General features: G+C 38.3%; 1 protein-coding gene and 1 long non-coding RNA gene across 2 annotated transcripts; one reads left to right on the top strand and one right to left on the bottom strand.

Annotated features, from left to right (window-relative positions):
* Window positions 1-10959: 10959 nt before the first annotated feature.
* Window positions 10960-14767, bottom strand: LOC104439594 (spermidine hydroxycinnamoyl transferase). Its single transcript, XM_010052640.2, has 2 exons — window positions 14195-14767; window positions 10960-11760 (listed from the first exon to the last, which is right to left on the bottom strand). The coding sequence occupies exons 1-2, from the start codon at window positions 14765-14767 to the stop codon at window positions 10960-10962; spliced, it is 1374 nt and encodes a 457-aa protein (XP_010050942.2).
* Window positions 14768-21092: 6325 nt separating this feature from the next.
* Window positions 21093-23971, top strand: LOC120291060. Its single transcript, XR_005548861.1, has 2 exons — window positions 21093-21237; window positions 23495-23971. It is a non-coding gene; the product is annotated as an uncharacterized LOC120291060 (long non-coding RNA).
* Window positions 23972-24646: the final 675 nt, after the last annotated feature.

Below are 24646 nucleotides of genomic sequence, written 5' to 3'. Positions count from 1 at the left end.
AGTTTTAAAGCCGTGAGAACTCAATGTCCAAAGTGGACAATATTATACAGTGGGGCCCGGGTCGTTACAAATGGTATCAGAGCCAACTCCCGACCGCGTGTGGGGGCCACAGCGAGGACGCTGTGCTCTTAAGGGGTGGAAAGTGTGACAGCCCAAGGAAGGGGAGGGGTCCTCTCTAGTCCCACATCGTTTAGGGGGGGAGTCTTGGGGCTAGTTTATAAAGGCTTAGGGTCCCTCTAATATGTGTGACGCATTTTTAAGGCATGAGGACTCAGTGTCCAAAGCGGACAATATTACGCATTGGAGCCTGGGTCATTACACAAGGGGCTCGCATTGCAATGGTTCTTCATGGCAAGAATCTTCCTCATGAGGGATTAGAGTGGGCTGTCTTCTACGTTCCTGCATCAATACCAAACCAAGAATGGAACTAAATTGCTTGGCAAGAAGTTGGTTCACATCAGAAGAAGACTAATGGAGGATTTTCGAGCATATGCAGAAAGGTGGGAAGCTTTCATGATGCAAGCTAACCTTCAACTGGGCGAGGAAGAAATGATGAAGCTATTCATAAGTCTTACCTCACAAGCAATGCTCTTGATTGCATGGAATGCGCTTTTGTAACTTCAATGAAGTAATCTCCTCATGCAAATACTTCGAGTCTACTAGAGGCGAAGAACTCAAAGGAACTTCATTACGGGGCTAACACTGTTAACTATCAAAATGCTCCCTTTCACAGGAGTTTTCATGAGTTTAAGCTGTTTTTATAATCTCCTGTTTTCTATCCCGTCTAGTATGTTACTGTTGCACTTTCCATTCCAATAATGTAATTTATTTTCATTCAGTGAATGTATAGTCCCAATATTTTGTTTCAAAAACATGAAGGGGTATCTCATATCAGCCAGTGATGCTATCCAACCATGAAAAGAAAATATCATTCAAGGAGAATTTTGAGGGCCGGGCTTCCTCATGCTTCCACAGAAAAAAAAAATCTTTTTGAAAACGAAAAGCATTTCATTATCGAAAACTTTTTCCAAAGTAGATGTGAGAATTAACCTTTTTTTTTTCCTAATCTACTTCATGTCTCAGAAAATCATCCATTTACTAAGCATGATAAGGGGCATTTGAAATTGACACATCACGTGGACTCATCGGATTCGCGACCATTCTTTCAAGAAAGCAGGGGCAAACTAAAAAATCACCCCTTAAAAAAAAAAAAACGGTATGTCTTGTTCTATGAACATAATTTTGCAAATGACACTCTCTCTCTTCCATTTACACGAGACAAAAAGACAGGACAAAATAGGCACGGGTACACGGTTGAACTCAAAGCATGCATATCGTGGTAACTTAGGGCAGGGCAACCTAGGAATCCTCTTCCATGCTGTTTTTAGCCTCCCCCATTTTGCGAGTTGTCCCTGGAGCTCTATATGCTCCACCTCACACCTGCACAACTCTACCTCAAGTCTAAGCAGTGTCTCCTTTACACAATGTATCTCGAGAAACTAGAAATTACAATTTCATTGACGGGACATTCAGCTTCAACAAGCCAAGAAGCACAGAAAAGGAATTCCCTCTCTTCCTTTAAATTGGCTATTGTTAATAGGGAGAAAATCCATACAGTTGAGGCGATCTTTAGTCCCCTGTTCCATATGATAACTTTAGAATATAAAAATCTCACTTCTTGTTCCAGACACATACTCTCTTCAGAAGTGATTGCCATCAGAAAACTGGAGGTTTTGATTGTTCATCTCATATTCCATTGAAGCTTGAGTTACATGATTTTGTCCAATGCTGCTGATGTTCATATGATCAAAGGCAAGAGAAAAAAGTTCCACAAAAGGAATGCCTTGAAGATGGATCAACGATCATCGATCGTGCATACATGGCCACGAATGAAAAGGGCCAATCAAAAGGGATGTTGAACCGTGACAAGACAAAATACTTGTCACCAACATTCAAGACATTCTAAGAAGTCATTGAATATAAACTCTGAGGAAAGGTAATTTGGTATCGTTTCCAATATCCACCCTCTAAATTCACTTTTGACATGGTTTCCCTATTGATAGGAAGCATCGAGATTCAAGAGACAAACTCAATGGGTTAATTTGAGAAAATCGATATTGACTAAGCAAATGTATGGAAATAGCCTATATTAAATTTACCTAACTCGTAAAAAAAAACGTGTCATTCTAGAGCTAGTTGATTAAATAAAAAAAAAAGGAAGCGTCCCATGGACACTACCAACGCATTAACCTGGTAATATGGGGGATGAAGCAGTCCAGGAACGACCGGGGTTCGATCCCCAGAAACAGTAACAATTTTGCCATATGTAAAAAAAGCTAATAATTTTTTTTTTCGATTAGTTTTGCAAAAATAGAAGAGTACTAGACCTAACAAAAACAAAAGTGCAGGATGTCATATCCTCCTCATGCTTTAGGACTTTAGGTTTATTCAATCATTTGTAAACCAACGAAGGGTGACATTGTATCGCTCCCATTTTTTTGACCCATGAGAGAGTTCATACACTAATGCTTTCGCTCCATTTATTGTAGGATCACTTGACCACCAAAGATGTAGATGACAAACCAAAGAGAGGAATGTCAAACTTTGATAAACTCTCCTAAGTGAAGTGGCATCCCAAGTATTGCCAAAGCAGATGACGGGAATCTTTTAGGCCTTAATTCGCATTTGTTTTTGGCCCTACTAATTGATCTATTTTTGCATCTTCTCTTATGCAGGGGCAAACGTAGACATGCCTGTCAAATCAATGATCACATCTCCAACTCGAATGATCATTCATACGTCATCTCCCCATTGAAGAACCCTTTGGTGTTCAAAATTTAACTTTTTTTATAGAGATAATCTTGTTAAATAAATACTCTTAATGCTGTTGGTAAGGCTTCTTGAGTAGGATAAATTCTTTGTACTAGGATTACAAACTCCCTCAGACTTAAAGTGCTCTATGTCTTTTTGAAATGAATTGTGCATGATGATTTTGTCTGTTTAAGTCACTAATTCTACCAAGGATAATCAAAATAGGCAGTTGAATGAATAATGTGGGATCAATCAAGCATATTAAATGAGATGTATTGGGATGATGAAAGGCAAGCCATATCCCATACATAGTTCCATGTTTATACACATGTGAGATGAGCGTAGAAAGCTTCATGTCTATAGGGTAAAGGGTTCTCTCACGAATGGTATGATAATCAAAGTAATAAGAGGTATTTCATTTATCTACCCTAAACACTATAGGTTATCTATTATTTACCACCTTTGAGCCCCATGCACTTGCGAAGTTTTTTTTTTTTTTCATATTACCCCCATTAAGAACCACCCCCACATTGGGATAGTTTGGAGGTAGGGCAACATCACAAGGTGAGAAAGTAGATAGAAACTTTCTTACTCATACGTGCATTAATTTTTGGATGTCCTTATCACATATGAATGCTCACGATAATCTAAGTGTCCTAGAATGATAGAGCATTTCTTTCCTTATCCTGCATACTTGTTTCTATTATACAGCCTAATTGAGTCTGTAAACCTAGTTGACAATCACCCCACACTAGGGCAAAGCAAGAGTCACAACCGTTTAAGCACCATGATCCAAAGTGCAGACTGAAGATGAAAACCCCAAGAGTCTAATAGCATTGTTTTGTTTAAACTTGTCTAGGCCAGTCCTAAAACAACAAACAAAATGAAAAATTGGGGGCATGAAAAAGCAATATGCTTGGTAAAAGCAAAGTCAATGCCCCTAAATGTGAAAATTAGATTAAAAACTAGAGGCATGAAAAAGTAGTGTGCCTAATAAAAGTAAGGCCCCGACAAAAAAATGAATTTCAGTTATTTGTATTCCCTTGCAAAGCCATTGCTATGGTACAATTAATGGAGCCTCTACGAAGATAATCCTCGGTGATGAAAAAAGAAAAGGCCGGTGGCAATGCTAAGATGATCACCAACTTTCACCCTTTTACATATGAGCCGAGCCTACGTGGCGTCTCTTTGTAAAAGTCTCTTCAGATTATGGCACTTAAATTAATGTAGGACTTTATATGTTTATAAGCATTGCTCAAAGAAGTATAAGCAAGATTATTTCTATCTTTTTTTACAGGGTTCTTGACTTGTAAACCCAAAGTTGATTGTGCTACATTTCTTTCATAAGCCTTGACTTTGATGGTCCTCTTTGATAAGCTGTTGACCAAGTCTACATTATGGTCTCGACAAAGACCTATTAGATTGGTAAAATCGTACTGCTTGTGAGAATACTCAGACCCTTGTTGACATGATGACAGTGAGATGACATGCTTCTTGTGAATCCTACATTTATTGTTAGGATAAAACAACATTTTCAATGAGAGTAAATGGAAAGCTCTTTCAGATTGAAAGTCCCTCATTTGATATGTTCAAGATGTCCACATTCTAAATGAAGATTGTCTTTCTAAATTTTTCACAGTGGAACTTTGGTGATGCAAAAATGACAAAACTGTCATGCATAAACCCCATTTGAACTCATAAATTCATAGCATGTACAATGATATGTGCATATTGCATATTGTCTAACAAAGGACATACTTTCAGAAATCAGATATATCACCAAGTAAATATATCTCCCCCTATTTCTTGAAAACATTGTGTTTGACCAAGTGTTCTATTGTCTTCAAGTACCTACCACTATCTAGGTATTCCACTCTTTGTGTACCTACGACTACCCAAGTATGCTCTCTCATTACTTTAACACTCGATCTACCTAAGTTGTCCCCAAATAGCATCTTAGGATGCTTGTAGTTGTCCAAGTATTTCACTAGTTTGTGTGCCTGCAATTACCTTAGGTATTCTACTGCTTTGTGTACCTATGACTACCTAAGTATACTTTCTCATTATTATGACACTCGACCTACCTGAGTTGTCCCCAAATTGTATCATGGGATACTTGCAGCTGTCCAAGTATTCCATCACTTGGCATGCTTGTAGTTACCCAGGTATTTCTGAAGTTTTATTGCCCTATGGTGTGCTCGAGAAAAGTTGGCTATTGAATAGACAATCGGCTTCTCGCTTTATCGATTAGGCGTGGTTCTGTAGCCTAGTGTCCCCTACATCGACTTGGTGTGCTTCCATAGCTCGGTGTCCTCCTACATTGAATCGGTGTGCTTATGTAGTCTAGAGTCGACATGCTTCCGTAGCCCAGAGTCCCCCCTACATTGATATGGTGTGCTTTCGTAGCTCGATATCCCTCTACATCGACTTAGCATGCTTATGTAACTCAGAATCCCCCTACATCGACCTAGCGTGCTTTTGTAACCCAGAGTCTCTCTTCATCGACCTGGTGTACTTCTGTAGCTTGGAGTTCCCCTTGCATTGACACGGCGTGCTTTGGTAGCCCAATGTCCCCTTACATCGACTCGGTGTGCTTCCATAGCTTGGAGTCTCCCTTACATTGACATGGTGTGCTTCCGTAGTCTGATGTCCCCCTACATTGACCCAACGTGCTTATGTAGTATGGAGTTCTCCTTCATCGACCCAGACTGCTTTTGTAGTCTAAAGTCCCCTTTATATCGATACGACGTGATTTCGTAATCCGATGTTCCTCTATATTGACTCGGCATGCTTCCACAGATCGAAGTCCCCCTTACATCGACATGGTGTGCTTCCGTAGCCTAATGTCCCCTTACATTGACCCAACATGCTTTGTAGCCTAGAGTCCCTCTTATTTTGACATGGTGTGCTTCCATAACCTAATGTCTGCCTTCATCAACCTAGCATGCTTCTGTAGCCCAAAGTCCCCCTTACATTGACATGGCGTGCTTCCATAACCTAATGTCTGCCTTCATCAACCTAGCATGCTTCTGTAGCCCAGAGTCCCCCTTACATTTACATGGCGTGCTTCTACAGTCGATGTTCCCTTACATCAACCCAGCGTGCTTTTGTAACCTGGAGTCTTCCTTACATCTATACAGTGTGTTTCCATAACCCGGAGTCTACCTTCATCAACCTAACATGCTTCCGTCATCCTTCATCAACCCAGCATGCTTTTGGAGCCTAGAGTCCCCCTTAAATCGACTTGGCATGCTTCCGTAGCTTCGAATCATCCTTCATCGACTTAGTGTGCTTCCATAATCCAAAGTCCCCCTTCATTGACATGGCGTGCTTTCATAACCCGAAGTTTGGTAAACAACTTGTAGTTCCCATAGACGATCGAAAATTGATTCAAGTCTTGGAAAAACAATTTCCTGTCAAGGTGACTGAAGAACGGTTTAGGTCCTAGACAAAATCAGTTTGTTGCTCTAGCAAGTGACCGAAGAAAGGTTCGACTCTTAGATAAATAATTATTGCTACAAAGTCAACTAAAGAGGTTCAAGTCCTAGACAAACAACTTGTAGTTATTATAGGCAACCGAAGAATGGTTTGGGTCCTAGAATAGCAGTCCCTTATTAAGGCAATTGAAGAAAGGCTTGGGTTCTAAACAAATAACTTGTTGCTGCAATAAACGACCGAAGAATGGTGCGAGTCCTGAAAAGCCAATTTCCCGTTAAGGCGATGGAAAAAATGTTCAGGTCCTAGGCAAATAACTTGTTGCTCTAACAGGTGGCCAAAAAAAGGTTTAGGCCTTAAAAGTAGATTCCTCTGCGTCATTAGGTAAGATGATACCTTGATACTTGCCAAATTCAGGGTTTGCACCCCATATGACTCCTTCTTGGTAAGTAATGACAAGTATTGTCTTATCTGTCTTAAGTATGTATTATGCTATATTACCCTTTTTGTATAAGACAAAATTTAGGTATCAATCATCTTTGAATGTAACATTTGCAAGCTCACCTTCAAAGAGGGGTAACTATTGACACTTAAAATTGGCTAAATATTTAGGATTAAATTGCATTAGAAAACTAGAGACCAATTTGGCCCTAACAAAAATATTTTTCGCATCACCTAGGTATTAGTATCATTTGCTTTTACTAATTTTTCTTTTCTATTTCCTTTCCATTGTGTTTTAGATGATTATCATTTTTTAAAAAAGGGGCGAGGCCTATGTTGGCTAGGCCTTCACCCTCAGCCCCTTATGTTTTTTTTTTTTTTTTTTCTTCTTTGTCTTTCACATGGGCAGGGGCCCATCTGGCCCCCTCACCTTTGCAACCCAGATCGGCCCCTTCCTTCTTTCTTCTTAGTCCTTCCTCCTTCCCCCTAAGCCTCTGCAACTCACACGCAATGATGACAACATGCGCTGGGATGGCCTATGGTGGAGAGAGAGGAGTAGGCCGACAACGGATGGGATGCACCTTCAAAGCAGAGCAAGTGGGCCACTGCGGAGACGCTAGTTCGATTGCACCAAGGCCAGTCGGCATGCCAAGGACTGATGGCCGAAGCCTCCGTCAATCAACCCCCCTTGTCTTATAAATAGGGTTTTCGACGGAGACCAAAATAGATATAGAAGTAGCGAGCTCAAAGGATTTCCCTTGAGAGACATTAGGGGAGGTTCAAGAGCGAGCAAGAATTGAAACTGAGAAATAAAAGAGCAAGATTTGTGAGCAAGGGAGAAATCGCAAGAGAGAAGCCGAGATCTAGGTGAGTGAGGCTAAAATGAAGAGGGTGGTGGTCGAGAAGGAGAGATCCATGAGAGGGGGAAGGAAGAGAGTGGGATCTTGAGGGAGATTTGAAATGTGAAAGAGAGAGGAAGACCACACCATGTAAGATCGCCACTATGCTGCCCCCCGACACCACCTATCACAGCCACGACATCACGATCTACCACCATTCCTACGCTTGGAGCCCGATGCAAGCTGGTGTTGTTCCCCTTGACATTGAACCTGTCGTCGTCTCTACCGTTGCCCGCTACTTTGCCGCTATGTTTGTGGGTCTCAAGGTGACTAACACTGCTCGCTGCGGCTCGTCCGCAGCGAGCTCAACCTCCTCCATTACCATATACTGTATCTCAACCCGGTCGAATAGCTCGTTGTTTCCACCTTGCTGCATCGCCACTATTGTTGGCTTTGAGTTGTTGCTCGATGACATCCTAGTCGAGCCCATCGAGGCCTGGGGTGAAGGAGTTGAGAGAGGCCGTGAGTCGGGTCGGGTGTGCAGCTTCGTTCGGGTAAGGTTTCTGGTTAAGGGTGCATGGGCCGGTTGGTTCTTGGGCTGGGCTTCTTCTTTTTCTTTTTTTTTTCCTTTTGCTTTTTAGGTCACCGGATTGGGCTCACCAGAAAAGCCCAGTCCAACCAAGGGCCCAGTTGAGTCACGACTCTAGTGACCCGAGTCAGTACTAACCTGGAGGGTCCGAACCGAGTCCCTTTCAAATATAATAATATATTTTTATTTTAATATTGAAAAATAATAAAAAATGAAATATCAAGAAAAAAATATTTATATTTTCCAAAAGTAAAAAATACCCAAGAAAATAGTTTTGATTAGTTTTATCAACAAATGCATGAAAAATCCTTGGAAAATTAAAGTTTAACTTCTTTGAAGCAAATATTGGCTTACTTCTCTCATTCTAATTGTGCCTTTGTGCTACATGGATTATTACTTCCTTTGATTAGAAATTGAATCCTAAAATTCATGATTGGTGTAAAATGCTATATTTAAACAAGATTAGGTACTGGAAGGGCATTAATGATTAATTAATGTAATTAAATTTCTGATCCTAATTTCTCTAGTTGTGCGGGAGTGAAGTTTCTCCCGATATTTCACTTGGGTTTTTAATTGACCTACCTCAAATTAATTAGTGGCGACTCATATCTAAAATTAACTTGCACATTAAAAACTCGAACCATAAGTCGTGAATTGGTGAGTTTGGGAGAGCTCAAGCTAAGCCTAACACCTAGTCAAGCCATTAGCCTCTGCACGTGCCCATTCATAAATGGGCATAAAAAAGAGAGGTCATGACACTTTTTTGTTTAGGAAAATGATTAAAATGAAAAGACATTCTAAAATTTGGAAAATATTGTGATTATAGAAAATCGTGAATAGTATCAATTGACTAATTTGACTTGGTTATGCAAAGTTGATCGACTGGATTAAACTAATTAAAAATTTAGTGACTATATTAAATATTTAGGAATAGCTTGAAGACCACATTGACAAATCGATTTTCGAAAGATAATATTACTGAGTAAGCCATAGTATAAGGACTTTATTTTCACTCTCAGGGAAACCTTAGAGTACTTTAAATAGACTCAACTTGGAATATGTTCAATAGACAAATTCCACTAATCACCTTTTACAACAAACAAGATTGTCTCTTGATTCGAGATGACTCTAGGAACAAAATACTATGCATTGGACACAACTAACTCATTGAAAGGGGAGAAGAATGCCCCAAGTACTACAACTTGGCATGGGGATACATTAATGCCAAAACTTTCAAAATGTGTACTTAATTGCCTTTTTTTTTAATAAATAAATTGAATACTTAAGTGTCAACTCTAGCGAGGTTTGCTGGAAATCCAACATGGTATTATTTTATTAATAAAACCTATCTATGTGAGTCGCTGGAATGTCCACTCAGCAATCCTTGTCTAAAACAACATCTTCCTTCATGTTCCCCCAAATTAAAAACTCTAATCAGCCGAAATCCCCAATTCGCTCATGAGCCCAAATTTTAGTTTGCTCCCAAATTGCACCGCTGAAGGAATGGTAAGCAACAACCAAGCATGAAGGCTAAGCGTGAGAAGGAACGGCGAGCTGTGGATTGTGAAGGGCGAATTTGAAAGGTGAGCGTGAAGGGCAAATGTGAACAACAAGTGGCTACAGAGCCTCAGCGAGAATGGCAACCGAGTGTAAGGCTTGAACATGATAAGGAACATCAAGCACAATCAGGTCAAGATGCTAAACGAGATTGTTTTACAACATTGTTTAGTTAACCACGGCAAAACAATGTCGTTTAGCATTGTCTTGCATAATTCACATACACTACATGACATCATTGGCCCTATCTACGTGGGTAAATTTTTTTCCACATTATTTAAAGTTCTCGCCGAAAAAAGTCGCGTCAACTATTTGGTTGAAAATTTTCATTGTTGACACTTAAGTGTTTCTTTCTTATTCAATTTTAGCACTTAAGTGTACATTTTCGAAGTTTTGGCACTTAAGTGTCCCCTCATGCCAAGTTGTGGCACGTGGAGTGTTCTTCTGCCCATAAAAAGATGCAAAGAGTCATTCTTAGCAACACTTAGATTGAGCAAAACTTCCTCTAGAAGATTCCAAACATCATGAAACTTGATGTGCTAGAAGCTATACACATGAAACATTCCAACCATGTATTGTGAAACCAGATTGCAGTACAAAATCCTAACCAAAATGCAGAAGAAAGTGACTCTTAAAATTCTGGCAATACAGTCGAACTTTTCCCCAAGCAATTTTACATTGAGTGTTGTATAAGGCTTAGTCCTTTCGATAATTCTTCATCGACAGGCTAACACCAAGCCCACTAGAAAGAGTTAGGGGTAGACTAAACCGTCTCTAATGAGCCCCACTCCGAGTCCACAAAACTAAACCCTCCAACAAATCCTTATAGAATAGAGATAACCTAAGATCCTACCGCTAATCCTTCAACATCAATAAAGCAATGATCCGCTAAGCAAGCCTACGGTGAATCTCTAAGTGAGGCATTAGTTAGTAATTACTATGTTAAACAATAACATACTCATTATGAGTTAACATAAAATGACCTAATCACATATCCATACTGAGTTAGAATTAGGTTGCTTCTGTTATTCGAATTCGCATTATTAGATCTCGCGAGGGCTACTAAATCGATCAGGCTCATTAACTTCTATATAGAGAATCCCCATCCAGTGAGTTGTTTATAAATTACTCCATATCTCCATTAAAGGACAAAATTCAAGACCTTTGGTATTTGCTAATTGCTGGGATCTTAAACTCATATCTAGATATATTATATCACGAAGCCACAGACTTAACAATAAATCGACCAAAAGCATTAGTAATATTAAACATTAATCAGTTCATGAGTTACTCAACGATGTCCTCATAGAAGAACTTCTTGAAATCTTCCATGTGCTCTATTTGCAAGCCCACGGCAACCACCAAGCCACCTGCTTCATCAGAACTTGGAAGAACCAGACAATCGCCGTCGAAATCGTGGTTCCCAGGCCCCATGTGAATCTCTCTCCCCCACCCGAAGTCAAGGCCGTACACCGGCATCGTCAACCAGCTCACCACCCCAAGATTAGGGTTTCCATAGAAAAGCCCCTGTGTGCTTCCTAGCGCATGCAGATCCTGAAACATGGTCAGGTCCGGTTGTCTCCGGATGTGCTCAATGGTTGACTTTACATGTTCGTAGGTCACTGCCTCGATGGCCTCTCGAATCTTGCTTGAGGTGCACCTGAGCGGGCTGGACACCAGCTCGCCGGATGTGCCAGCTGCGACGACGTCAAAGGTCGCATTGCCAAAGTATCCGGGCTTTAGGGGTGGCTGCAGGCGGCTGCGGGCATCAACGCAAATGCACAGCACGGTCGGTTGCTCAGGCTTGTGCTTGCGTGCCTTGCAAGCACACCGCCATATGTGTGCGGCCATCGTCTCGTATCGGGTGTAGGGGCGAGGGTTGTTGCAGGCTCGTTCCTTGTTCGCCGCCTTCTTTAGGGATTCAACCTGGGTCTTCGTCAACTTTAGCAAGGCCATGGTGGTCTTCTTCATGCGCTGTTCCAGGTTTTTAGTGTGGCCGATTAGCAATGGCGGGTGGTTAAACTCGGAGTGCTCCAAGTTTGGCGGTGGCAGCAGTACGCCGGATGGATCTTCACCCACCCATAAAACCTTGTTGAATACAAAAAATCATGCAAATGATTACACTGATTGAAGTTATGAAATAAGAGACTGTATGCTTCGAGCTTTATGAACTTACATGCAAGATGTCAATATCTATGTTTTGGCACAGAAAAGTGACGACTAGAGAAAATATTCGTTACTAGCACTCACACCTACTCTACGCGCTTGCACACTTGCTTTTTAAATGAACTAGTACTTCGAGTATTAACAATGCAAATAGAGGCCTGTCATGGATGAAATCATGTTTTTGGTGTTTATGTAGAAAGTATATGACTAATATTGGAAGCGAGCAAGAAAGATATCAAGCATCGATAAGGAAGATTCCAAGTGTGTTATTTAATAATCCAAAATTGAAAAAAAATAAATTGAAAGTTAAAAACAATATTTTAAAATAATCTGATCGGTAAGCTTGGAAATTAGTTTGAAATACAAGTTGATATAGAAACACATTCGAGAACATGTAAATTATATAGATTTACAATGTATAAATTTACATTCGTACGGCTGGATAATTAGGCAATAACACGTTGCCATTAGGAGCGAAGTAAACAGGGCACAATAAAAATATGAAATGAGTTTAATAGTTCTCAACCAAGCATGATAATTATGCAAATATAATGGCTTTGAAGAAACAGACGCCTCCTTTGCTCGGTGACGACAAAAGCAAAACTCCATAATTAAAGAGAAAAAACAACCATTCGGAAATAGAAAAAAGTGGAGAAGGTGAAACGAGACACAACTCACAAAATTTAATTGCATAGACGTAAAATGTTCTCAAAAGGAGCTTCATTGTTGCTTGTAAAGCCAAAAGGCAGAAGGCTTCAGTGATAAATTATTCTCTTGTAACGGGGGAAAGTACCAAAAAAAATTTAAACTTATTGTATTTGTACCAATTTAGTTATAAACTTTTTCACTAAACTAATTTAATTCTAAATCTTTCCACATCGGTACAACTGAGCCCATCTAGTCAATTTAAGTAGGAAATTACTAACGTCGATCTTGCTGTCCTTTATAGCACGATCGGCGTTGACATAAATGTTTTTATTTAATAATTTTATTTAATTTTTTTCTTTATATTTTTCTTTCCATTTACTTCTCTTTTCCTTCTTTCTTTTTTTCTTTCCTTTCTTTTTTCTTCCTTGTTTTCCTTTGCCAGCCTTTATGATGGCTAGTGAGTAAGAGGGCCGAAATGCCTTCATTGGCCCCAGGAGAGAAGGCCATTGCCGATCTTTGGTGAGGGCTGGGCAAGGTCGTCTCTCGCCAAACCTGATGAGGGGACCTTCACTCGGCCCTTGCTTGAGGTAGGCAAGGGCTAGCAAGCACTAGGAAACCCTCCCGAACCTTGCCTAGACAAGGCCCCTAGCCATCTCAGCACGGTCGCCACCACAAGGTCCCCTCACCAACCTCTAGCGGGCCTCATCCAAGCAAGGTCAGCCCTTGCCAGGGGCAGGGTGTCCTGGTGCTCACCAACCCTTGCCAACCTCTAGCAAAGGCTAGGTGAGGTTTCCCTCATCGGATCTAGTGAGGGGCAGCCTCCCTTAGTCCTTGTTGGTCCTCACCAAAAGGCTAGCCAAGGCTGGTCTCCACTAGGGCTAGTGAGAGTGTCCCAAAGCTCGCTCTCATCAGTAGCTGGTGCCTCCATTGGCCATCACAGACATTGGCAGAGGAAATAAGGACGAAAAAACAAGAAAGGGAAAAAAAAGACGAAGGAAAAGAGAAGTAAAAAAAAAAGACGAAGGAAAAGAGAAGTAAAAAAAAAAGGAAAAGGAAATAAAAAAATTAATAGAAAAATTTTAAAAATTCAAAATAATTAAATATTAAATGAAAAAATTCACATCTATACTGATTGTACCACATAGGACGATAAGTGTTCACATCAGTAATTTCTGGCATAAATTAGCCGTATGGACTCAATTGGTACTATTATAAAAATGTTTAGAATTAAATTGATCAAATTGAAAAGTTTATGATTGAATTAATATCAATATAATAGGTTTAGGACTTCTTGGGTACTTTTCCCTCTTGTAATGGGTAGTGGGGGGTTAACTTAAACTGAAAAAGGAAAAAAAGTCCAATTATTGCAAATTATATGGTCAACCCAGATTTTTTGAATTGGTACTTTGGTTGTCATTTATATGCAAGCAAGGGTAATAAATCATATGATTCCAAAGAGTGTTAACTTAATTCATTAGAAAATTTTAGTGCGTCCTCTTAGTAGCCAAAATATTCGTTTACATGATTTTTTCAAAAAAAATTCATGTTAACAGTGTTAAAGGGTTATAATTCACTTGCTTGGCGTTTCATGTTTCTTCGGCTAAACAAGTCTCTATTTTGTCCTCTAAATTATGAAAAAAAAAAAAAAAAAAAAGGATTCGCATGCTTTGTGTTATCGAAAAGAAAAATCTTTCAATCAATGACTAACCTTTCTATCATAATACGGCTCAACACTCAGTGGCTCGCCACGGGCGAGACGGGCCCACTCGTTCATGAAATGAGTAGCACTTGGCCCATCAGCAACCGCATGAGATATAGTGGTGCTCAAAGCGAGCCCACCACACTTGAACTTGGTGACTTGAACTAGCAATAGCGGCAGCTCATGGATCGGCGTCGTGTAGTCCACGCTTGGCACAATCTGTTCAAACTCCTGAGATGGACAAAAATCGCCCAAGTCATTGAGCGTGCCTTCGGATTCGGCCTCGATGAGCCAAACGCCCATGGCATTGCAATCAAGTCGAAGCCGTCCCCTGTCAAGCCGCTTGAGTCTTCCAGCGAGCGGATAGAACGGGACCAGCACACGGCTCAGTGAAACCCGGAGAATGTTGAAGATGGCATCGGCTGGGTGGAGCAATTCAAGGGGTAGTTTGTAGAAGTAAATGATGGGCACATGGGTGATGGTGCCAATTTGGTCTAGCTCTGAGAGCGGTAGGTGGCCACCCCATGTCGCCGTCTCAGGCTTTATGGTGTAAGTACCTTGGTACCTCACAGTGATGGACATTTCATTGGATTGTGTTAGAGAAACAAGTGTTGTATCGGAAGGACAACTTTTCGGGGGATGACAAGTGAGCCCTTGACTTTGCATCTAAATTGAGGACAATTTGAGAGAGAGGTGATCTTGGAGACGCATCACAATTGATGAAGAAAAAGGGAGGAAAAGAAAGAAAGACCAAAATTTGGAAGTTTCAAGTGACATACTCTTTCTTCCGTCTCACAACGACAAAATATTAAAGTTAACATTTGAACCGGTCAGAAATTGGGAAGTTTCATGTGTATAGTGCTAGATAAGACGTCAAATAAGAGGGTTGGTGACAATTAATGATATGCTGCCAGAAAAGATGTCAAAAGGGGGTTGTTGACAATTAATGAGGTACAATGAATGTATACTACCAGAACTAACGGAGGGGAAGTTTCTCTCTCTTGCCTCCTCTTTTCTACTCTCTAAATGTAAGGTTTATTAATAAGCAGGTCATTTGATTATTTCCTCTATGACTAAGTTTCGATGCTGCAATTAATTTATAAGCGTAAGGTCTATCTTTTTGCCCTTCCTGTTACACTAATATTATTCAATTTCACCGGATGCTTTATCCTTTTTTTTCCCAATTTGGCTTATTAATAAATAGTTCATCACATTGGCTATTTTTTTTTATTTCTAGAAAAGAAAAGCTTCAACGCATTATTTTTTTTCACATGCTTTGTGTTTTCTCTCACCTCAACTTTTGAATTAGGAAGTCATTTTTATTATGTAAGAAAAAACAAAGCAATGGTTTCTTCTTTACTATGCTTACAAGTACTGTCGTTCTATATTATTATTATTATTATTATTATTATTATTATTATTATTATTATTATTATTAAATAAATAGTTCATCACATTGGCTATTTTTTTTTATTTCTAGAAAAGAAAAGCTTCAACGCATTATTTTTTTTCACATGCTTTGTGTTTTCTCTCACCTCAACTTTTGAATTAGGAAGTCATTTTTATTATGTAAGAAAAAACAAAGCAATGGTTTCTTCTTTACTATGCTTACAAGTACTGTCGTTCTATATTATTATTATTATTATTATTATTATTATTATTATTATTATTATTATTATTAAATAAATAGTTCATCACATTGGCTATTTTTTTTTTATTTCTAGAAAAGAAAAGCTTCAACGCATTATTTTTTTTTTTCACATGCTTTGTGTTTTCTCTCACCTCAACTTTTGAATTAGGAAGTCATTTTTATTATGTAAGAAAAAACAAAGCAATGGTTTCTTCTTTACTATGCTTACAAGTACTGTCGTTCTATATTATTATTATTATTATTATTATTATTATTATTATTATTATTATTATTATTATTATTATTATTATTATTATTATTATTATTATTATTATTATTATTATTATTATTATTATTATTATTATTATTATTATTATCATTATTATTATTATTATTATTATTATTATCATTATTATCATTATCATTATCATTATCATCATCATTATCATCATTATTATCATCATTATTATTATCATTATCATTATCATTATCATTATTATTATTATTATTATTATTATTATTATTATTATTATTATTATTATTATTATTATTATTATTATTATTATTATTATTATTATTATTATTATTATTATTATTGTTATTATTATTCATTGCTGAATAAAGAAAAATACACATTGTATCTTAGGAGAATAGCCACTTGAGTCTTAGGGCCTATATGGTAACATTGTTATTACTTTTTTTTTCTCTTTTGTTCCTCAGAATAGAAAAAGAATAGAAATCCATTTTGTAAGGTCAATTAGGGGGCATATGACAACAATTCTACTCTTTTCAATTTCCAATCTTTTGCTCCTTGGAATAAAAAAGAACAGAAATCAGTTTAGTGATGTCAATTAATTTTTCTATTCTTTGGAATAGGAAAGTGTCTGGAGAATAGATGTGGAACAAAAATAAGAAGTAAAAAAAAAAAAAAAAAAAAACTTATTATTCTTAGGAATAATTTCTAGAAATAAGTCTTTTCTTTCTCTTTTTTAAAAAAAAAAAAATCTTCTTCCTCTTCTAATCAACTGGTGGAAACTTGTCATCACTAGCCATCAATCGTCAGGCATTGCCAGTCGCCCGCCACTACCCATTGCCATCCGCCGATCGTAGCCACTAGCCCACTTCCCACTGCTGTCACTGGTAGCTAAAGGAGAAAAAAGAGGGGAAAAGAGAAAATAAAGAAAATTCTAAAAAAAGTTATTAAAGAATTAAAAGAAATTCTACTGCACAAATTTTTTTAAAATTGTACCAAATGTATTCTTGTTCTTTTTTTATTTTCGGAATATAAATTTTATGTAGTTACTAAACGCGTTGTTTTACTTAGAAATTGTTCCAAAGAATAGAAATAAAAAAAAAACTATTTTTAAAGGAAATTGTTCCTCATAACAAAAATGTTACTAAACAGTTTAATTTTTCTATTCCTTGGAATAGAAAAGTAATGAGAGAATAAATTTGAAATAGAAATCAAAGTAGAAAAAAGTAACTTCTTATTCTCATGAATAATTTATAGAAATAAGTCATTTTCTTTTTCTTTTTTTTATTTTCTTCTTCTTCCTCTTCTAATGGAGACTCACCACCCGCCATTGCCGATCATTGACTACTACCATCAATGGCCACTGCCGTGAACTAGAAGAGGAGAAAAAAAAGAGAGGAAAAAAGGAGAAAAAAGTATTAAAATATTAAAAGAAATTCTATGGCACAAAAATTTTGTGATTCATACCAAACGTATTCCTATTTTTTTCCTATTCTAAGAACATAAATTTTGTATAGATATCAAACACATTGTTTTGTTCATAATTGTTTTGGGGAATAAAACAAAATCTCTAAAAATAAAATGTTCCCCATAATAGAAATGTTACCAAATAGACCTTTAACTTTTCTATTCCATCAAATAAAAAGTGGTTAGGGAATACATTTGGAATATAAACAAGAAGTAGAGATAAGTAATTTCTTGTTCCCGGAAATAATTTCTAGAAATAAGTATTTTTTCTTTTTTTATTTTATTCTTTTATTCTTCTTTCTCTTCTAATGGAGACTTGCCGCTTGCTATCATTGGTTGCCCGCCACTTGCCGCTGCCATTGATCGTGCACTCTTGCCAACTAAAGGAGGAGAAAGAAGAGAGAAAAAAAAAAGAAAAGAGTAAAAGTATTAAAAATATTAAAAGAAATTCTATAGCACAAAGAAATTTGTGATTTGTACCAAACGCATTCCCCCCCTTTTTTTTTTTGGAAATAAAAATTTTGTATAGAACCTAAACACGCTGTTTTATTCAGAAATTGGTTTAGGTAATAAAATTAGAAAAAAACTATTTTTGAAAAGAAATTTTGTCCCGAAATAGACTATAATTGTCAATTTCTTCTCTGATTTTGACACTTGAATATCCAACTGTATCAAGTTTGACATTTGGGGTGTCCATCACTAAAAAAATGACAGTCCCTAAAAGTCAAAACCTTAAATTACTCCTTTCTTCTTTTCTTCTGTCTTGTAGTCGTTGTTCTCCATCTTCAAGAAGCTCGTGAGCCTTCGCAACTCTCTGGAGATGTTACTGCACATGGACAAGTCACTAATGACCTGAGAGAGCTCCGTTAGCTCTTCTTTCAATGCGCTTGACTTGAACTGCTTGGCTGCAGTGATGGCGACGACGCTATTGTAGTGAGTTGCGAGCTCACCGAGGCACTCACTAATGAGCCAATGGAGATGAACTATGGCCTGTCAATCGCGGAGCTCGAGAATGGCCACGTGCTCTCCCTCCGGTACAAGTCGGAGCGCACTGTGGCGGCGGATTTTTGAGGTGGAAAGAGAGAAGCGTTGGAGAAACATTCCCATGAACTTGGGTAATCCCAAAACTATCATTGAGTGTAAGTGCTCGTGATGATTATAAAGACCACGTGATCTTTATGATGTGTTTTCATTGGATGTAAATCACCGTGATCAACATTAATTCACTTATAATTAACACATGATGATATCTATATGACATACTGAGAGTGCTAGTATGAACAAAATAAAGGAGTTAGGGAAGAGAATAAGAACACAAGATTTATAGTGGTTCGGCTTAATCCAAGCCTACGTCCACTCTCCCACGCTAACATCCTTCTTGGCTGGATTCCACTATGCAATCAACAAGAGATTACAACTTCGAGTGCAAACACTTAGTAGTAGATCACACTATCTCACTAAGTCACTCTTTTGGTATTTCTCTCACGATCACAAACGTTTAAGCTCTCAAGAGACAACTATATGATCGAAGGTCGCTCGGACTTTGGAATTATAAATTCTACGCTCCGTCTCTTACTTGCTCATCGGTCCATGATCTCCTTAAATACTCCTCCACTTCCAAACTACCCGTTGGACAGCATCCCGGAGAATCGTCTTCCAATATACCCATTGGACAGCTCTGTATCTTAGAAGATTTGGTAGCCGTTGAGTGACAAAGGTAAAATCCCAAATTGATTCCGATCGCCCATACAAACGAAATCTTGGTTTCCATAAGTAAAGCTTCTTCGTATAGAAAGTTCTTGTCTTCAACATCCAATTGTCAATCAATTAGATTGAATCAATCAAATCAATCTTGATGTGGAATCCAAACCAAATCACTAGCCGTTGTGTGATTGGGCTTAAGTTACGTTCTGTCAAATCTGGATGTAAAGTCTGATAGCCATAGACTTTACAATCTGAGTCTGTAGACTTTAAAATCTGGGTCTGTAGACTTTACAATCTGGGTCGAACATATCTCGCTTCGAACATTTAGCTTTAAGGTCTGTACCCAGTTCAGCTTCAGCATAGAGTCTGTCTTCTGGTTCATCTTCAGCATAGTCTGTCTTCTGGTTCATCATTCACGTTCAGTCTGGAATTAGTCAGAGTTGACAGACTTCTGATGTAGAACAGACTTTGATACTAAAGTCTGGCAGTCTTTAGACTTTGAGTCTTGAGTCTGGCAGTCTTCAGGCTTTGAGTCTTGAGTCTAGCAGTCTTCAGACTTTGACACAGAAGTCTGGAAATCTTCAAAATATATTTTGGACATGTGTTACGTTCAGTCTTCTGGTCGTCTTCTGACTTTGATAATATCCTCTACATGTTCTAACATCTGCATGGTCTATTACTCAACCATCAAACATGTTAGTAGCCTTTGATTTATTTTGTCATCTTCAAAACATCATAAGGGATTTCCCTAACAATCTCACCCTTTTTGATGATAACAAAACAATCTCTGAATATGCAGATTTGTAAACATGCTTTTAATTTAAATCAAAGGATATCAGAAAATAGCAAATAAATTGAGCATAATAATATATAGAAAATAATCGCAGCTCAATATTATGCCATAGATAATATAATATTAACCAATCAGCACATATGCATATTCATATCTTCTCCCCCTTTTTTTCATAATCAAAAAGTCTATAATAATGGATTCACGTAGAGAATGATAACAAATATCTTGCATGAATCACAATTTCCAAAAATCAGCTTTTATCGAATATTAAAGATATGCAATATAGCTCACTTCGATTAAATATATCAGCAAATATCCAATAAAAATCACAGATGCATCATGAAATTCACGTACCCTTTTTGTCATAATAAAATGATAATATCAGTAAGAGATTTGTTAATGACAAAAGGTAATAAAAGATGCACTAATCGGATTTTTTAGAATAAATTCTGACACATTTACCTTTCCTTCCATCCATAATAAGATCACAATCTGTGGCATCCCGGAAATTCAAAGCCAAGCCTTAAGGTGTGTTAAATGTCTTTAATTAGGTGATAGAATTTTATGGCCTATGCTTTAGCCAATTTGTCTTTTAATTTGATGAATTTTGCTTGTGTTGTGGAAATTTAAATTTAAATGCTTGGCCATATGATTTAAATTTCAATAATTGAAATATCCCAAGACTTTGGCCAAGATGAAATTTGAATTTAGAAATATTTATAAAAAGGAATTCAAAAAAAAAAAAGAAAAAGAAGAGAAAATAGGGTTATCTTCGAAATGGGCCTTGGACCCATTAGCCTAGAGCTTGGTGGGCCAAGCTAGTAGGCCATTAGGGCCCAATAGGTGGCTGTCGACCAGCCCAAGGGGGAATGGCCGGTTGGGCCTAAGCCCAAGCCCATTGAAATTCAAATTTCAAAAATAGAAATGACAAGTGGCAAGACAAGTCCTCATGCATTGGCCATAGGTGTGGTGGATCAATCATTACCTATGATGAGCCTAGGGGGAGTATAAAAAGGGATTAGGAGAGAGAAATGGCCGGTTGATTGCTTCATTTCCGTCCAAAGAGAGAGGTGTGCGAGAGAGAGCTTGAGCGGAAGAGAGGCCGAGAGGAAGAGGAAGGAGGGAGCCGCCCGTCCGCCGTACGTCCGCCTAGTCCGACCACCGTACGCCGCCTTGTGCTTGCTGTTCGTTCATTTTGGAGGCAAGTGGGGTCCATAACTTCTCTTGCATGTTGTTTTGATGGTTGCATGTTCGGTTTTAGGGGTGTTTTGGGGCGAAATACCAAGCAAGGGTTGCATGTGTTCATGTAATGTGGCTGTTTCCGTTCGGTTTGTGGTAGACAGTTTCTTATTCGAGCTTGCATGTGTATTTGGAGTGTGATTTTGGCTTTGGTGTCTTCATGAAAGTTGAAGCTAACATCTTGAGGTATGACATAATCTAATTTCATGGAAAACGATGGTGATATGAGGGGTCAAAAGTTCTATTTTACGGAGGCTTTAGATCTGCGAATTTCCTACTGACCTTTTGTTGATTTCTTGGTTGCATGTTGATTTCTGTTGGAGATCTCACTTTGTTGTCTTCATAGAAGTTGTTGGTAACATCCTAAAATACAACATAATCAAATTTGAAGAGAAATGAACAAGTATAGCCTAGGTAATCGGCTAGATCTTTGAGACGTTTGGTTCTGTTGAAGTGAACCGAGACACCCGAGACTTCAAGGACTTAAAAGAAGATCATACTTTGGTTATTTAACCTAGATCTCTTCATGAAACTTGTAAAGCACACATTGATACATAACATACTAGAATTTCATAAGAAACGAAAGAGATTTGATGGGTCAAACCTAAGTTTTTCGGTGATGTACGTTCTGGACGAAACGGTAGACGTTCCAGAAGCTTCATGGAGTTGTATAAATTAATATAAAAATAATTTGGCTTAGGGTTCTTCATGAAAAGTGCACGAAAATGTGTTTTCTATCACCCTGTAAAATTTGGGAATTTTCGGAGGTCATATGAGTATTTTAATTGAATTAATTCGAAAACTGTGTAATCTGGCCATTATCCGAATATTGTGTGTATTTTGTGGAAATTATGTGAAATGCAAATTTGGCCATGAATTTGTGTGAAATTGTGATTTTAATTGTTTGTTTAATGATTGTTTGAATATTATGATTTTGGAAAATCATAAATATTAAATATAATATTTATTTATGAAAATAAATAAATATAATAATAAAATAATAATAAAATAAAAAGTGGATTATTTTATTAGCCATGTATTCCATTGAATTATGATGTATTGTTATATGGCACTGATGTATGAATGATCATGAATTATGATGCATTGATATATGACATTGATACATGTATGATCATGAATTATGATGTATTGTTATATGGCACTGATGTATGAATGATCATGAATTATGATGCATTGCTATATGACATTGATACATGTATGATCATGAATTATGATGTATTGTTATATGGCATTGATGTATGAATGATCATGAATTGTGATGCATGTATGTAAATCATATGCCATAAAATAATAAAATGAAAAGGATGATAAAAGTGGAAAGTGGTATGTGAGTAAGAGGTTGTGGCGGAGGATGTTGTCTGGTGGCCTGGTGGCGTAATTCCAGAGATTCCCTGGGAGTTTCAGGATGCCCGGAATGTGGGGGCCGGAAGCCACAATCGGAGGTTTCTGCCCGAAGGGAGTGACTCGCGATGCCGGGATTAGGTGCGAGATCCCGGTTAGAAGGGTAAAGGCGGAAGCCACATCGGAGGTTTCTGCCCGAAGGGAATGCCTCGTGATGCTAGTTGAGATGCGAGATGCCCGAATGTGGGGGCCGGAAGCCCGGTGGCCATGAGATGGCTGGAATCTTGGGATCCTTGTCGGAGGTTTCTGCCGAAGGGATGGTGATGATGGTGAATTTGATGATTTGAGAAAAGATAATGTGGGGATCAATTGATAAGTAAAAGTGGAAATTGATCTATGATGTGATATGCATGGTGATGCATGGCTAATGATGATATGATATGCATGGTGATGCATGGCTAATGATGATGATATGATATGCATGGTGATGCATGGCTAATGATGATATGATGTGATATGCATGGTGATGCATGGCTAATGATGATATGATATGCATGGTGATGCATGGCTAATGATGATATGATGTGATATGCATGGTGATGCATGGCTAATGATGATGATGTGATATGCATGGTGATGCATGGCTAACGATGATATGATATGCATGGTGATGCATGGCTAATGATGATATGATGTGATATGCATGGTGATGCATGGCTAATGTGATGATGCATGATATGCATGGTTACAAGGTAAGTGATGCTTGCAACGTGTGATGATATGTATGATGCATTGGAATGTTATTGGATTTCCCTATCTGCTGAGTGGTTGTACTCACCCCTTTTGGGGATAACATTTCAGATTAGAAAGATGCCGCTTCCTACCGTCACGCGAGGCACCTTCTATGGTATTCCGTCAGATGTAGAAGTAGATTGTACGGAGATCGACTGCGTCACTATCCCTGGACTGACATTTATGCGAGTGCGTGTGCTGGTCATGTACGACGTGGGCCTGGCTGGGGGCCCAGTCATCCAGGAGTTTTTGTCTGTTCATGTCCGCCGAGACGGAGTGTTTAGGGGGATGTTGCCGCCACCACCACCCGATGCACCTGGATGGGTGTGATGGTTGTGTGAAGGGTAGAGAGCTGGTGTCGTCTTTTTGGGAGTAGCCGCCACTGTTGGATGGGGGAAATGACATGTGATCTTCTTGAGGGGTCGTAGTATCTTTTTGGGATGAGGCCGAGTGTGGCTGAAAATCTTGGTCTCCTTTTGTTGTATCGACCCGTGAAAAACCCATCGATATTATGTAAATAATAGTGGCTTGGCTTATCTTTTAAAATCCTGATGTTTAGTTGGTGTGTATTGGTATCATGGTTAGTAAGGGGAGAGATGGAGATGTTTAATTTGCTTCCGCTATGAGTCGCGCATGGGACCGCTTTAAAAAAAAAAAATGCCTGAAATCTGGCAAGGCTTAATTTAGCCAAGAGGTAGAGATGGTAAAACATGTAACACCGGCGCTGGTGACGACCTGCGAAGGGTTCGGGGTGTCACACAATCAATCCAAAAAGATTTTTCCAAAATTGATCAAAGCTCCCCCTCAATTTGTTGCCTTTTTGAGATGATCACGATTCTTTTCCTTTTCTTTTGGATTTGCTTTCTCCCCCTGTCATCATGACAACATTTGCGGATAGAAATAATTGTTGCTTGTGCACGTTGAACAGAATATATTTCCAGTATTTCCTTTGTAGCAACAACATCCGCAACGATCACTTGCATTTTGAAATTCGAGGCAAAAAATTATTTTCTTCAATCAAGCTCTTCTCGAATTCAACCTGCATAAACTTAACAAACTTTTTGCACAGATAAGCTGTAATAATATCCACGTGATATATAATACCCTTTTCTTCAAATAGATAAATTGAATAGCATATATAAAATTATCAGATATTAAAATTCAGAACTATTCAACCTTCCGTACGACACATAAGGGATTTCCTCAACAATTTGCAAAATT

This window comes from Eucalyptus grandis, chromosome 3 (genome assembly GCF_016545825.1).
Source record: "Eucalyptus grandis isolate ANBG69807.140 chromosome 3, ASM1654582v1, whole genome shotgun sequence".
Classification (NCBI taxonomy): Eukaryota; Viridiplantae; Streptophyta; class Magnoliopsida; order Myrtales; family Myrtaceae; genus Eucalyptus; species Eucalyptus grandis.
The sequence above is the reverse complement of the archived record's forward strand: the minus strand, read 5'-3'. Positions and strand labels throughout refer to the sequence as shown.

Excerpts from the sequence above, each read along its gene's own strand:
- LOC104439594 (XM_010052640.2), bottom strand. The coding sequence starts at position 14,767 with ATGTCCATCACTGTGAGGTACCAAGGTACTTACACCATAAAGCCTGAG. Across the intron at positions 11,761-14,194 it reads AGCCGTATTATGATAGAAAG|GTTTTATGGGTGGGTGAAGA; the intron begins GTTAGTCATTGA and ends GTATTCAACAAG.